Raw genomic sequence first — 15459 nt, 5'->3', positions numbered from 1 at the left:
CAACGAAACATTTTTAGCTATAACTAATACTTTTATTGTTTTCATTTGTTTATTTATTAAACATCTTGTAAGGGTCTCAATACTTGGCTTTCATACAGGGCATTCATTGCTGCCCTCAATGCTGTCTTAAGTAAGCTTCTTTATTAACCTAACAAATCTATCTTCAGTAAAAAAAATAAATAGAATTGCGATTTTATTAAATTTCAAGGCAAAAAGTCATAAAAAGTAAGTAGCAATCACTTTTTAAGTAATATATACAAGTTATTCCCTCAAAGCTTCCTGAAGCAAACTTTTTTACCAACTTAACAAATTTATCTATACTTAAACAAAAAAAATTGAATAATTGCAATTAAAATCAAGCTTTAACTTAGAGACGATAAATTTTAAGTAATCTAAAAAATATAATATAAATGCCGTGTTAAGGTTATAAATATAAATAAATCAATAACATAAAATGAATATATAAAATATATGCTCTTATATTAAATCCTAAGGGTATTCATAACTGCATTCAAAAATCATAAGCAGCTTTGTTCTTATAAAATGTATTTATCTGAACCTTCACTCTCTAGACCAATTTTCGACCTATTTCTTAACTGATTAGTGTTGAAAACACTTCTTTTTTCATATGAAATCCCTTTAGTGTTGATTGACAGTTAGACAATAGAATGATACCAAATCCTTAGGGTATTTGCAGCTGTATTCTTAGGCAGTATTATCTTTACTTAATTTATCTTAATCTGCACTTTCCAATCTTTCCAACAACCTTCTATTCCATTTTTAAACTGTATACTTGCAAAGTTAGTGTTGGAAAATAACTGCTTTACTCTCATAAAATCCCTTCAGAGTTGATTTAAAGTCAGACAATAGAAATTTTTGGGTCGTTGGCTTTGGAAGCTTGCTAGCGCAATGCTAGAAAACATTTAAACAAAAAACAGCCCTAATTACATTTAATTAAACAAACAACAAATTCAATTGTACAACAAAGTTTCTTTTGGCCAAGCTCTTCATTTTTTTTGGGCCACAGGTAGTTCGAGATTCACTTGAATTATCCCTGGAACACTTGAAAAGCTTTTTGTAGCCAGCTACCGCAAAGGACTCCAACCACGCCCATTCATCAAGAAATCCGAGCGAACGTGTGCAGCAGTCTCTTGTAGTTGTCATAGAGATCTCGACCACAGGGTTTATGCACTGGTAGAATTCTCGGCAGCCTGACAAGCAAAACAAAAAAATCGTATCAAAGGCAACAATCCTCAAAGGACGACACACCACAAGCCACACGCCAGGAATTGAGCTTTCGATAGACACAAACTCTCCTGCGTTGGAGTTCGAAGTCTGAGCTGAATGGGCATCAATTAATGCAGCAAACAAACGCTAAGCTAAATAATAAATACTTTATGTGGCCAAAGGTTTGAAAGACAAAATCAAGCTTACGAAAAGAATACCCTGTAGCTGTAGACAAAGGCTTAAGAAAGGTGCACATGTAAGTAACAGGAGTCGATCTAGAGAGGGTTACGGGAGTGCAAGAGACATCCAAGTTGTAATACAAGCCCTCGCATTTAACATTAGAAAGACAGATATTCCAGATATCGCTGTTATCGATAATTATCGATTGAACGTATTTGTTTTTTGAGCAAATCTCGTGGGTGATAAGGGCTAGAAAGCTCATATTTCCTATACATATAGGCTCTCCTTTCATGTTATATTGTGAATTCATCGACTCGTTCTCCTTACTTTCCGATATCGATAAATCATTTTTAGGTTCACAGTTAACTAACAAGGTGTATAACAAAACAAACAAGCAAACGAAAAAGATTTTGATACAAAATATGAATTGATACAAATAAGATTCAGCAAAAAAGGAGTTTAAATTTTGATCCTATTCGGACTACAATAAATATAGTAGATCGATTCTTATATGAAAAGCAGTTTGTTTTCTTCTATTACGAACAAATTGCCCTCAGATAAACCTTTGAAGAACACATTTTTTAAAACTTCAAGAAACTTTTGTTTTTAGCCGATTGTTCAATAAATATATAATAACTATAACCACCTCGACAAGCCAGCTTTAGTAAAAGTTAAGCTTACGTAACTAGCAAAAATATATATACTTTTTGTTATAAGAATCCTGTTTTGCCTTACATATAACGTGACAAAATGCATGTACTCCATTTAAAGGGCACAAATGGCAGCAACAACAAAGCAACTCGACAATCTGAACAAAAGTCTATGGCTTTGGCATTTCACGATAGCCTTGATAGCCACGTGTGTGTGTGTGTTTGAGTGTGTGCGTGTGTGTATCTAAAGGGTGTGTGTGTGTTTGTCTGTGAGTGTGTGATGGGTGTGTGTGGCTATTTTCATTTCATCGAAGACTTAATCCTTTCTCAACTGCCAACAGGCCAACTGGCAATTGTTTCGTTTTGTTGTTTTTTTTTTGTTCATTTGCAAGTGCCAGCGATTGCTGGCGGGCAGAGGGAAGGGTAAAGGGTAAGGGTAAGGGTTCTGCTGTTGGGCGTATGGGTGCATATTTTTATGAGCCACATTCCCTTTACAGTGTGTGCCCAGTGCGAGAACAGATAAATGGCAGCCAGGCAAATGGTCAGGCAAACAAAATGAGACCAAAAGTGAGGCCAATAAAAAGGCGATAAAATTGACGCCAAATACAGAACGCAGAAACGAAGAGCTGAAGTGCGCCAAGTGTCTACATAAAAGAGCAATAGATAGAGCTATATATATATATATACATATATAAATAAACGGCGCCTGGACAAACATTGTTTATTGCCACGTACATCCGTGCGAGAGATAGCGGAATTCAAATGCTGGGCTGATTAATGGGCCAGTGGCCATTTAGCCAAAACGGTATGCGCATAATTCACGTGAGTTCGAGCCCAAATGGCCAGCGCCAGCGGCTGCTGCTGCTGTTGACCGCGCTGCTGGCGCTTGGCCTGGCTGCCGCCGCCGCCGGCATGGAGTCGTCCGCCGAGCTGCAGGCACTGCAGCTGCCGGACAGCGAGACGCAGCAGCGTGCCGCATTCAGTGGCAATGGGCTGAAAGTCAAGCGGCGACAGCGTCTCAATTCGCACAGCAATTTGCCGACCATCACGGCAAACACGGCTCTGGCCGCCAATCTGAGCAGCTGGCAGCAGCAGCGCTATTTGAAGGTGAATCAGGTGTTCGAGAGCGAACGTCGCATGTCGCACGCTGAGATCCAGCGCAATCATGGCAAAATCGTGCTGCTCGGTCTGTTTGAGCTGTCCACCAAGCGCGGCCCGCGCCCGGACGGGCTTAGCGAACTGGGCGCGGCCACCATGGCCGTGGAGCACATCAACCGCAAGCAGCTGCTGCCCGGCTATACCCTCGAGCTGGTCACCAACGATACGCAGGTGAGTGTCGCCCACAGTTGGGTTCGTCTTTCCATTACCAAATTGAAATTTCATTTAGTGGCGCGTGCAACATTAAAACTTAATAAGAAAAATCTGCAAGCGCAGCAGCAGCAGCAGCAGGGGGCAAGCAGCTAAAAAGAAATTTGTCATCAACGTTTTTTCTTTATACTCTGTTTGAAAATTATTAAGGAGCTTATTTGGTTATGGTTACGGTTTAAAGTCACTAACTAACTAAAGGGAATAATGTCTAAAGACACAGTCTTTGACTTACAGAGAATTACCTATATCAATAGGTCTGATATTTATCTCTTTTAAACTATTTGACATGCACTATTAAAGGCACAGTTTGAAATTCACTGCCTTGATGTCACATTTGAAAAGTCACTGATTGTGATAAGGCTGATTTTAAGCTTCTTCTCAACCATGCACTTACAGACGACACAGTTTGAGAGTTAGTTATATCAAGAAGACTGATCGTTTATCCTTTTTAACTATTTTCATATCGCGAACAGATATTACATAGTAAAAGATTCATGCATGCAGCTATAAGAAGGTTCTAGGTTTTATCCATTTTCAACTGTTTTTTCACTGCGAACAGTGCATTACGCATTGAAAAGATTTATACATGCAGCTATAAGAATCACAGTCTAACAGTCACTGCCTTAGAGTCAAAGTTTTAGAATCACTTATGCCAAGAAGGTTACTTTCTTCTTCTGATTTTGATTATGTATTACACAGTGGTAAGATTTATATTGTAGTCTTACAAACTACAGTTTAAAAGTCACTGTCTATTCATTACAGTTTTAGAGTCAGATACTTCTTTAAACACCGCGAACGGGCCATTCAATAATGGTAAGATTCATGCAAATAGTTTTAAAACAGAGTTTAACAGTCATTAAATAAGAGTCACAGTGTAAGAATCACAGGTCTCTGCATTTGCCGGCAGCTGCTTTAAAATCGTGAACAGTGTATTACGCAGTCGGTTGCATCCGATTGCATCATGATTTTTTTACTTGATTTTTATTGCGAACAGCAGCAGCAGCAGCGGCGGCAGCAGCGGGTTGTGGGCCGCGATTTGATGGCACTTGGAGACACACGAAGCGAGACTTGAAGTCGCTCGGAATCGCCTCATATCTGGGCGTCGGCATCTCCTATCAAAACTTGAAAGTCGACATTTTAAAAATGTTTATTGCGCCATCTTGACGCGCGATTTCTTTTATGGCTGTTGCTGCTACTGTTGCTCCAGCAGCTACTCCTTAAGTTAACCCCACTCGGTGCTGCTTACACCTTTCCGTTTTACTTCTTCGACTGCAGTGTGATCCAGGCGTGGGCGTGGATCGTTTCTTTCATGCCATCTATACGCAGCCCTCGACACGCATGATGATGCTGCTGGGCTCCGCCTGCTCGGAGGTAACCGAAAGCCTGGCCAAGGTGGTGCCCTACTGGAACATTGTGCAGGTAAGTTCAGCTCAATCAGGCTCTGCTGGTTTTCGGGTGGTACGCTGATTAAAATATGCAAATATGCTGGGGCTATTACTCAAAAATTTAATCAACTCACGTGCCGAAAGGAAACTCACTCGATTAGCATAAATACCACGAAAGCTAAACTCAAAAGGCAGCCAATAAACATTTCCGCGCTCAAATAAACAGCCTTCTACAAATTACACTAGACAGCACAATTTTCTTTCTGGCATTTATAAACAGGCAACATTCATTTTGTTTCCCAAGCCACATGTTTTTGCTGCTCAACAGCATAGGAAGGGAAGAACCTTTATTCGGTTGAGCTGCAAATATTTCTGATGTACCTATTCGTATACCCTTTGCTGTGCCGCAGATAGCTTTTTATTTAATTTATTTACTTTTAGTGTGATTTATGTGCAGCAATTAAGGTAGCATATTTAAGTAAAGAAAAGGCAAGAATATTTGGTCTTTATGGGAGCTCGATCCTTAGACTTTTTCTTCAGTGTGCCAAGGTTAATTTTTGCTATAGACCTTCAAGTTTGGAATTAGTTTCGAATGGAATCTAAATGTATTCCTAACATTATGGTCAGTGTGTTTTCTTGCTTTTAAGACCTTTAAGTTCTAGATTTTATTTAAAGTGGAATCCAAGTACATAGTTTTATATTGTACTCATTATTTAATCCAAGCAAGTTAAATAAACTCATAAAATGTTATGAAGCTGCCATAAAAAGTTCATAATTCCGTAGACCCGTGTTATTAGACAAGAAATGCGTAAATATGGTTGTGTTCTTGAGTGGGTGAGTTGACTACCAGAGGAGTGTGTGTGTGTGGGGTTGGGGGAGGGGGAGGAGCAACATAAATTCAGTGGGAAGCGCGCTGCATGCAAATGCCGAGTTGTGGCCTTTGAAGTTCAGTTTTCGACTGCCTGAGTCGCGTATGTGGCGACTAAATGGGCCGAAACTTTGGGACGCACACATGCGTGGCACAAAACTTTGTCTGCCACATGCAGGCAGCGGGGGGTGGGTGCCACGAGGTGGCACGTAACAATTGCTTGACTTGCTAACTGGCTCTTGATTATAGGTCTCCTTTGGCTCGACATCGCCGGCGCTGAGCGACAGACGGGAATTTCCCTACTTCTATCGCACAGTTGCACCGGACTCATCGCACAATCCGGCGCGGATCGCGTTCATCCGGCGCTTTGGCTGGGGCACCGTGACAACATTCTCACAGAACGAGGAGGTGCACTCGCTGGCGGTCAACAATCTGGTCACCGAACTGGAGGCGGCGAACATCTCATGCGCGGCAACAATCACATTTGCGGCCACCGATTTCAAGGAGCAGCTGCTGCTCCTCAGGGTAAGCGTCGATTAACGTGCTGAGTTAAAACGTGGCCAATATGTCGTTTTGCCACGCAGGAGACGGACACACGCATCATCATTGGCAGCTTCTCGCAGGAGCTGGCACCGCAGATACTCTGCGAGGCCTACAGGCTGCGTATGTTTGGCGCCGACTACGCCTGGATATTGCACGAGAGCATGGGCGCACCCTGGTGGACCGACCAACAGACACCCTGTACAAAGCATGAGCTGCAGCTGGCCGTCGAGAATCTCATTGTCGTCTCCACACACAACAGCATTGTGGGCAACAATGTCAGCTACAGCGGACTGGTAAGCGGAGACAACGATTGGGTTTCTCTTTGAATGACAAGAACCAGCACAATTATGCAGAAATATATCGTAATAGTATAGTCCAAAATGTATGGATAATATATAAAAATCTGGGATAAATTCGATTATAAGACATTCAATGTGCTTCCCTGAACACGGTATTCCAAAAACTTCACAAGAAATCGATAAGTATCGATTTTGAAATTATGTTTTTTTGAGAAGTAGTTTCTTGTATAAGAAAGACAGCTCCATGTTTCCTCAAAATTTGAAAAGATTTTTCAGATATATATTTTGGCTTTACTATTTATGCACATTTGGATAACTTATTTATGGCCTGAAAATTTCATAAAGCACGGACTCATTACTAGATTTCCCATTAATTGTGTGATATTAAAGGATGAAGAATCATAGTCTCTTAGTCGGGCATATCCGGGTATACAATATACCCTTTTACTTAGCCATCCTCAATGGGTACAGGCTAAAACAAGAAATTAAACACATATTAACCTTTAAGCGAACGCCAAACAAGATTACAAGCTATAGAGCTCGATAGGTTTGTTTGTTTTTTTTTTTTGTCGTTTTCGAATGAAATAAAGACATAACATTAACACAAATCCAGCACGAGGCCAGATCCAGCTGCCAGCTCCCCACGCGCAGAGCCCAAATGAAATGCTACATTTGATTCGAAGCGGACCCGAGGCAATGATAAAAATGGTTTTTATTATCGTTTTAGTGCCAGCCATGAAATCGGCGGCGCATAATGAGCTGGCAATCTCATTACGATTGAGGGGGGTATGGCGAAGGGGAGGGTTGAGCTGTGGTTCGGCTCGTATAGTTGATGAGCGGTCGATTTAATCGTTGCAATTTTGCATTTCTATATAGAACAATCACATGTTCAACTCGCAGCTGCGTAAACAATTTGCACAGTTTCACAACCAGGAGCCGGCGGCACCACAAGCGGATCTGCGGTCGCGCCAGAGGCGTGGCACTGCCAGTCATCATCTACCGGATGCGATATCCCGGTACGCGCCCCAAACCTACGATGCCGTGTGGGCCATTGCGTTGGCCTTGCGCGCCGCCGAGACGCACTGGCGCCAGAATGCGGCAAAGTCCAAGCTGGATGGCTTCGATTATACGCGCAGCGACATGGCCTGGGAGTTCCTGCAGCAGCTGGGCAAGCTTCACTTTCTGGGCGTATCGGTAAGTGGACAACGACCCGGCTGGTTAACTAACCCATCCACCCAACCACTTTTATGGCACCGACAGGGTCCGGTCTCGTTTAGTGGTCCGGATCGCGTGGGCACCACCGCCTTCTATCAGATACAACGCGGCCTGCTGGAGCCGGTGGCGCTCTACTATCCGGCCACGGATGCCCTGGACTTTCGCTGTCCGCGCTGTCGACCGGTCAAGTGGCACAGCGGGCAGGTGCCCATCGCCAAGCGGGTGTTTAAGCTGCGCGTGGCGACCATCGCACCGCTGGCGTTCTACACCATCGCGACGTTATCCAGCGTGGGCATTGCGCTGGCCATTGCGTTTCTCGCCTTCAATCTGCACTTCCGCAAGCTCAAGTAAGTATCAAGCCTTGTCTTAGTCCACACTCAATGCGGCCCCGTCCCAGTTGCTCGAACGACCTGAACATCTCTCCATCTCCACAGAGCAATTAAACTTTCCAGCCCGAAGCTGAGCAACATTACCGCTGTGGGTTGCATCTTCGTTTATGCCACCGTCATCCTGTTGGGGCTGGACCACTCAACGCTGCCCTCGGCGGTCGACTCGTTTGCCACGGTTTGCACGGTGAGTTCTCAAGTGTCTGCCAGGCACTCTGGCAGTCTCTCTCCCAGTGAGCCTATGCTTGAGTTTCGGTTATGCAAGCAATACAGCCTCCAAGTGGGAGTTCAAAAGGGGGACACACACACACAATACCACCTACAGTTTCGCCTCATCAAATATGACTTTCAGTTTCAGCGCAACTTTCACGTCGCTCACATGTGTTTGTTATATACCCAGTAAAACCATTTGGCTTCAAGCAGTGTGAGCATAACAGACCGAAGGACCCAACAATAACAGTCAAGTCATACAGCACAGCTGTCTTTCAAAGTCAAAGAGTCTAAGTTCCAAAAAGAAAGGAATAATAAACACAGTGGGTTTTCCATACATTCCAGCAAGTAGGAACAACGATGTAAAGTTTTTATTTAGCTTGGCTTTTTAAATCTTTGTCGAATGCATCAGCTCGATATGCCATATTAGTAGAAAGTAAAGAATGCTCTTATTCCACAACTTGGTCTTTCGAATATATTCCTTTCTTCCAAGAATAGCAATCTTAGTCTGAGTCTAGCTTGCATGAATTGATGAAGGGTATCCTTTGACAGGGTATCTCTTAACCCAAAACTCTGGGCTTAAGTACTTTTGCTTATTTTATTTATGAAAGTTGTTGAGTTGTTGGATTGTTGGACTGTGTGTGCGGCTGCGCCATAAATAGCTGCAATTTTAAAGCCAAATCTTTTTGCCAAGCTTAATAAATCTTTAACTTTACCGCGCACTTTGGGCTAGACGAGCTCTACGGCCGGAATCATAAAGTCCAATTTGATGCGCTTGTCATCGGCATTGCGTTTTTTTCTTGTTGTTTGTTTTTTTTTTGCTGTTTTTGCCAGCCTACCGTCAAAAATGCGACTCGAGGGAAATTCAGAGTGTGCTACATGTTGGGCCTGTTGTTGTTTTTGGCACATGTAATGCCCAGAGTTTGGGTATATGAAATGTGTGGGGGTATGCGGGGAGGGGGATATAGCTAACAAAGGCAAACACATGACACGGACACGTAAATTCACAACTTTTGTGATATTCTTTATTTTGCATAAATTTGAGAATGCCTCCTTGGAGTCCTCGGCTGTTGTTGTTTTAGCCTGTTACGTAGCCCATTGATGACTTGTTTAGGAGCAGAAAAACACAAACACACACACACACACTTTCACAACCTGACACCAGCTTATGCCTATTCTCTTTGTCTCTCATCGTCATCCCGCCCTCTAGGCACGCGTGTATCTGCTCTCGGCTGGTTTCTCATTGGCATTTGGCTCAATGTTTGCGAAAACATATCGGGTGCACCGCATCTTCACACGCACCGGCAGCGTGTTTAAGGATAAAATGCTGCAGGACATTCAGCTAATACTGCTCGTGTGCGGCCTGTTGCTTGTCGATGCCCTGCTCGTCACATTGTGGGTCGTTGCCGATCCCATGGAAAGGCATTTGCATAATTTGACACTCGAAATCAGCGCCATTGATCGAAGCGTTGTCTACCAGCCGCAGGTTAGTCTTGTGCATCTCCTACACCCACTCCTGCGCCCAATCCTTGTTCCATTTAAATGCCTTGTTTTTATACCCTATGGCTAATGAAAATTGATAAAAAAAAAAGGGTATATTGCTTATGTGCAAATGTATCTTACAGACAGAAGAAATCATCAGAAGCTCGATTTTATATTTTTGATAAGGATGACGAGCTCCGAGTCCGTCTGTCTGTCTGTGCTCCGTTCTCGGACACTACAAAAGCTCAAGAGCTAAAATTTGAGAAATGAATTCTCCACTACCCAACGCAGTTTAAATTTATCATCTTTTTTCGATATCTTTTCACATCGTAAGTAACATCGACAAACATAAATTTTGAGACATATTCTCTTAAGAATAACTCGGAATGTAGAAAATTACAGATCGGACAGATCGTATAGAAAATTGCATACAGCTCGGACTATAAGCCCCGAGGTTACATAGATAATGAAGGGCATCTCCTAGTCGGGCACTGACGACTAGAGCACTCGCTGGTGTCTCTTGACAGACTCAGCTTTGTAAATTAACGCCCACATCTATGTTCGAACTACTCCTCCGCCCCCCCTAAACATGACTGCCTTTTCGTTTGCCATTCAACGATAGGTCGAGGTTTGTCGCTCGCAGCACACCCAAACCTGGCTGGGCGTGCTCTATGCCTACAAGGGTCTGCTTCTGGTGGTGGGCGTATACATGGCCTGGGAGACGCGTCACGTGAAGATAGCCGCCCTGAACGACTCCCAGTATATAGGCGTATCGGTCTACAGTGTTGTCATTACCAGCGCCATTGTTGTCGTGCTGGCCAATTTGATATCGGAGCGCGTAACGCTTGCCTTTCTCACGATAACGGGCCTGATTCTAAGCTCGACCACGGCGACTCTTTGCCTGCTCTTCATACCCAAGCTGCACGACATTTGGGCACGCAGTAAGTGTGCGAGCTGCAAGTCGCCCAGATTGGGTGATTTTCATAATGTTCTCCTCCGCAGACGATATCATCGATCCTGTGATACACAGCATGGGCCTCAAGATGGAGTGTAATACGCGTCGCTTTGTCCTCGATGATCGCCGGGAGCTGCAGTATCGAGTCGAGGTGCAGAATCGTGTCTACAAGAAGGAGATACAGGCGCTCGATGCGGAAATACGCAAGCTGGAACGCATGCTCGAGTCCGGCCTGGGCACGGCTTCGACGAACACCTCCTCCTCCACCTCCTTGCTGGCCGGGCATAGTCATCTGAAGCCCGAGCTGACTGTGACCAGCGGCATCTCACAGGCGACGACTGCAGCAGCGGCTGGGGCTGGGGCGGGGAATGCCAAGTCGCGCACGCCCAGCATTTCGGGCATTTTGCCAAATCTGTTGCTCTCCGTTTTGCCACCCGTAATACCACGCGCCAGCTGGCCATCGGCAGAGTATATGCAGATACCGATGAGACGTTCCGTGACCTTTGCCTCGCAGCCGCAGCTGGAGGAGGCCTGTCTGCCGGCACAGGATCTGTTCAATCTCCGGTTGGCCCATCAGCAGGCCACCGAGGCGAAAACTGGGCTCATCGATCGTTTGCGTGGCATCTTCTCACGCACCACAAGCAGCAACAAGGGCTCCACGGCCAGTCTGGCGGATCAGAAGGGTCTGAAGGCGGCCTTTAAGTCGCACATGGGCCTCTTCACACGGCTGATACCCTCCTCGCAGACGGCCTCCTGCAATGCCATCTACAGCAATGCGAATCCTCTGGGCGTTGAGGCCAACAATAGCTTGGAAGCGGTTGAATGTGGCGCCAACGGTGCACATCTGCAGCCCATACATCGTGGCTCGCTGACCAAGAGCGGCACACATCTCGATCATTTGACCAAGGATCCCAACTTTTTGCCCATACCCACCATTTGCGGTGAGCGCTTCGATCTGCAACAGCAGGAGCTGAATGCGAGCGGCGGCAAGTACGTTAAGCTGCCCGAGACCAAGGTGAACTTTCAGTTGCCCAACAGTCGGCGTCCCTCGCTGGCACAGCCGGCGCCCAGTTTGAGGGAGCGCGTCCGTGGCTCTCCGCGCTTTCCGCATCGCATTCTGCCGCCCACCTGCAGCCTGAGCGCTCTGGCCGAGTCCGAGGATCGTGTCGGCTCGGAGGCATCCACACTGGCGGGCAGCTGCAAGTCCATACCGCGCATATCGCTGCAGCAGGCGACCAGTGGCGGCACCTGGAAGTCCATGGAGACGGCGGCCAAGTCGCGACTCTCGCTGGACTCGCAGGAGGAGCAGCCAATGACGATGCCGCCGATGCCACCGCCGCCAGCGGCAGCAACAAACGGTCTTGATTAATATTGTAAGTTCAAACAAACACAGACACACACACACACACACGCCCACCCAACATTTTCCGCCCAAATCCTTGTCAATTAGATGTGAACACCAAGCAATTATTTTCAAACACGCGCCCGCCACGTCCTCCTCCAGCCAGGGAAAAGAGCGCGCGCGTGTGCAACTGACCAATCATCGGCTTAAAGCAATCAAACGCATTAGGATAAGTTACGATACGCGTAATCCTTCTACAAGTAGCTAGTCACGAGTTCCCTACTTGAACCCCCCCTCTCTCCCCTCCATCAGGCTCTTCCTAAGACCCATAATGTGATTCGACCTAAGCTCATTCTAGAATTTTTGCTCTTCATAGGCTAAGTAGAGGTCTTTGCTGCATTAGTTGCACAAAACGTAAGTAAACTCCACTTTCATTTCCACTTCCGTTTCCGTCTCTGTTTTAGCATAAGTTTGATGTTCCCTTGTGCCAAAGAGCAAAATAGTTGTCGTCTATGAGGTGGTTGTGGCCATCTACGGTATCCCATAAGCAATACTATAATATATAGGCTAAGTCCAAAAACAATCTATGATTAATTAGCAAACGGTGCTCGAACCGCCCACTTTTAAGCAAAAACCGACACCTAACGATGCGTCTCACCAAAAAAAAAAAATACAAATAAATAAATGCATAAATAAAAACTCTGTTGTAGCCGTAGCTGTAGTTGGTAGTCGTAACAATTGGTAGCCTGCTCAATGGAAACTCTAGCATAAGTGACTCAGTCTTAGCATTGTAATCCTTGAACCCGAACTTCGCCGCACACACTACCCCACACACAAGAGCCCACTATCGATGCGATGCGGCATTAAGTCAATAAACAACAACAGAAACCAGAACAGCCATGCCAAAAAAATAATGATTAATTAATTAACTTGTTTTATTGGGTGGCTAGTCTAAGAGGCCGCGGCATGGGGAGGGGACGAGAGTGCGAGCGAAAACAAAGAGAAATGACTTTCTATAGAACCGAAAAATAAGTTTGCCTACCCCCAGCATGGGCGGGGCACTGCCGAGCAGTACTGCCAGACTTGGACAAGCAAAAATTGGAATTGGAAAAAACGCTAAAAAAAAAGCTAATATATTGTGGACTGCAATTGAGTCAAAGGCCATTCGTGAGATGTTTGAAATCTTTGAAGGCGTCTTGTTGCAACAATTTTCCAATTTTTAACTTGAAATTATAATACTTATTTGATTGTAAAATTAATTAAGCACAATCCTCGACAAAAATAAAAATAAATAGAGACTTATTTAAAATATTATAAAAAACTCTTTCCTCACTTATAAGCTAGTTTATCGAAAATACACCTTTTGGTTGAAATATGTATACACATAAACCTAAATACAAATAGTGTTAAACATGAGTTTCCCTTAAAAATATGGCTTCGCGCTGAGCCTAAAATGCGCAAACCTCCCAACTAAGTGTTTTATGGCATCTGCTCCACCCAACTCCAGCAACAGTCATGATGTAGAACATGTATTCCACGAACCATATGCCAAATGCCGTATTGCCTCGTTAAGTTGTCCAACAGCATCCGCTTTTCTTCGCCTACATAAGCTCGGCTGTTTTCTGAGTATTTAAGCGTTGCCAGACTACTCAAAGGCTATATAACTATATGCGAAATTTGCCGTCACTTAGCGCTTCGTTTGCATTAATTCAGTTTGAATGTGTTAACACATGCAGCGGGCATTAAGACTTTGTCACCAAGCTCTTGACGCAGAATCGTTGATATCTGCAAATTTGTTTATAGCCGTGTCATTTTCTTCCAAGCAATACAGACATGTCTTTCGGCAAACTAGTCTTGCAGTTTTCAAGCTTTTTCGATAACTTATCGACAAGCCCCGATAATATATCAAAAATAGTGTCAACTAGTTATCCCCAGCCATCAAATTTTATCTACGCACACATGTTTATTGAAACAAATCGATAAATTATTGACTTAAATCGATAGTAAGCTTTAAGCACTGCTTAAAAGTTGTATGAAATACGTTGATAACTCATCGATAAAAATCCATAATATACCGATAATTACGTCCTATTATTTAATCGAAATTTGTAAGCAGAGCACATAAGATTTGTGACGCAAATCGATAAATTTTAAAACAAAATTGGTAATTTAACAAAAATAATATCGATAAGTTATCGACAAGTCAATTAATATATAAAATAAAAACGAAATTAATATCGATATCTTATCGATTACCGTCAATGTGAAGCTCTAGCAATATATTAATTTAAAAAAGCCAACAAGAGTAAAACACATTGAGAAAACGGCTAAGATTCCCGCTGCTCAACGCATTCATGTTCATTTCCGGCAGAATAAAAGCCAGAATGGCCGCGACAGCAGCAACAGTATTAGCAGCAGAAACAAAGAGCCGAAACTAATAGAGTTCGGTGATTAAGTTGACATTGCAATTTGTTACTATAAATAAATAAATAAAATCGCATCAACGAAATACCAAGACGCTCCAGAGGCCAACAACTGAAACGGTGCTGACCTGGTCGACCTGCTGTCGAGCTCGAACTCCCGCAGCCGGATCGTGTGAATTTATCTTTATGCTCGTAAAAACGAAAAACAACAATAAAAAGCTGCACATGAAACGAAATCGTCCAAATAAACAGGGACAACTGGGACAATGGAGGCGGTGCCGACCCTGTGGGCAGCGATGGAGGGGACGATGGCGTTGACGGCGGCATCCGCAGCCATGCCGAATGAATGCTCCCGACATTTTTCATGGCTCCATTTTGCAATGGCTTGGATGCGGCATGAAGATTTATCTCGCCGACACGTCGCTACCAGGCACGCCTTCCGTCCATCTCCCACCCCTCTTTCCTCTCCCATCGCCCAGTCAGCCAGTCACCGGCTGTTTTCCTCGGCCGCACATTGCGCATACGTCGCGTGTGCCGCATCAATAAAACCTAGCAGTTTGGTAAGTCTTACATTTGGTTTATTACAGCGGTACATGGACCATGAAGTACCTAGGGCCGGCGCCTGTCACTTTGAGAACAATAGCCAAGAAGTGTTTATTTATTGTGTGTGTGCGTTTGTGTGCGGCGCTTCCCTTTTGGCAGCAGCTGGCGACAGCAAAAAATAAATAAAAATAAAATACTTGCGCAAATATTCATTTTAATCAAGCTAATTAATATGGTCCAGTTATGCGGAGCAAAACCCAAAATACAAATGAATAAAAATGCGACCTTATAAACGAGCCGGTGACAAATGAGGCAGCCACGCCCCCGGCCTGCACTTTGGCCCGCCCGACCTCAGTCGGGGAACGAGGCCACAAAATTCTTGC

At 44.3% G+C, this 15459-nt stretch overlaps 1 protein-coding gene across 1 annotated transcript; it reads left to right on the top strand.

Moving 5' to 3' along the window:
• The first annotated feature begins 2969 nt into the window (after positions 1-2969).
• On the top strand, positions 2970-13000 carry LOC115765860 (gamma-aminobutyric acid type B receptor subunit 2). The gene is made up of 10 exons (XM_030709590.1): positions 2970-3386; positions 4701-4844; positions 5928-6203; positions 6263-6514; positions 7397-7714; positions 7781-8082; positions 8170-8308; positions 9542-9817; positions 10436-10754; positions 10816-13000. The coding sequence occupies exons 1-10, from the start codon at positions 2970-2972 to the stop codon at positions 12135-12137; spliced, it is 3765 nt and encodes a 1254-aa protein (XP_030565450.1). The 3' UTR covers positions 12138-13000.
• The last annotated feature ends 2459 nt before the right edge of the window (positions 13001-15459 follow it).

Source organism: Drosophila novamexicana, unplaced genomic scaffold (assembly GCF_003285875.2).
Source record: "Drosophila novamexicana strain 15010-1031.04,08,12 unplaced genomic scaffold, DnovRS2.1 tig00001059-arrow-arrow-pilon, whole genome shotgun sequence".
Taxonomy (NCBI): domain Eukaryota; kingdom Metazoa; phylum Arthropoda; class Insecta; order Diptera; family Drosophilidae; genus Drosophila; species Drosophila novamexicana.
Note: the sequence above shows the minus strand (reverse complement) of the source record. Positions and strands in the feature narration are given on the sequence as shown.

Coding starts and splice junctions, on each gene's coding strand:
- LOC115765860 (XM_030709590.1), top strand. CDS start 2,970: ATGGAGTCGTCCGCCGAGCTGCAGGCACTGCAGCTGCCGGACAGCGAG. Junction 4,845..5,927: donor CCTACTGGAACATTGTGCAG/GTAAGTTCAGCT, acceptor TCTTGATTATAG/GTCTCCTTTGGCTCGACATC. Junction 7,715..7,780: donor TTCACTTTCTGGGCGTATCG/GTAAGTGGACAA, acceptor TGGCACCGACAG/GGTCCGGTCTCGTTTAGTGG.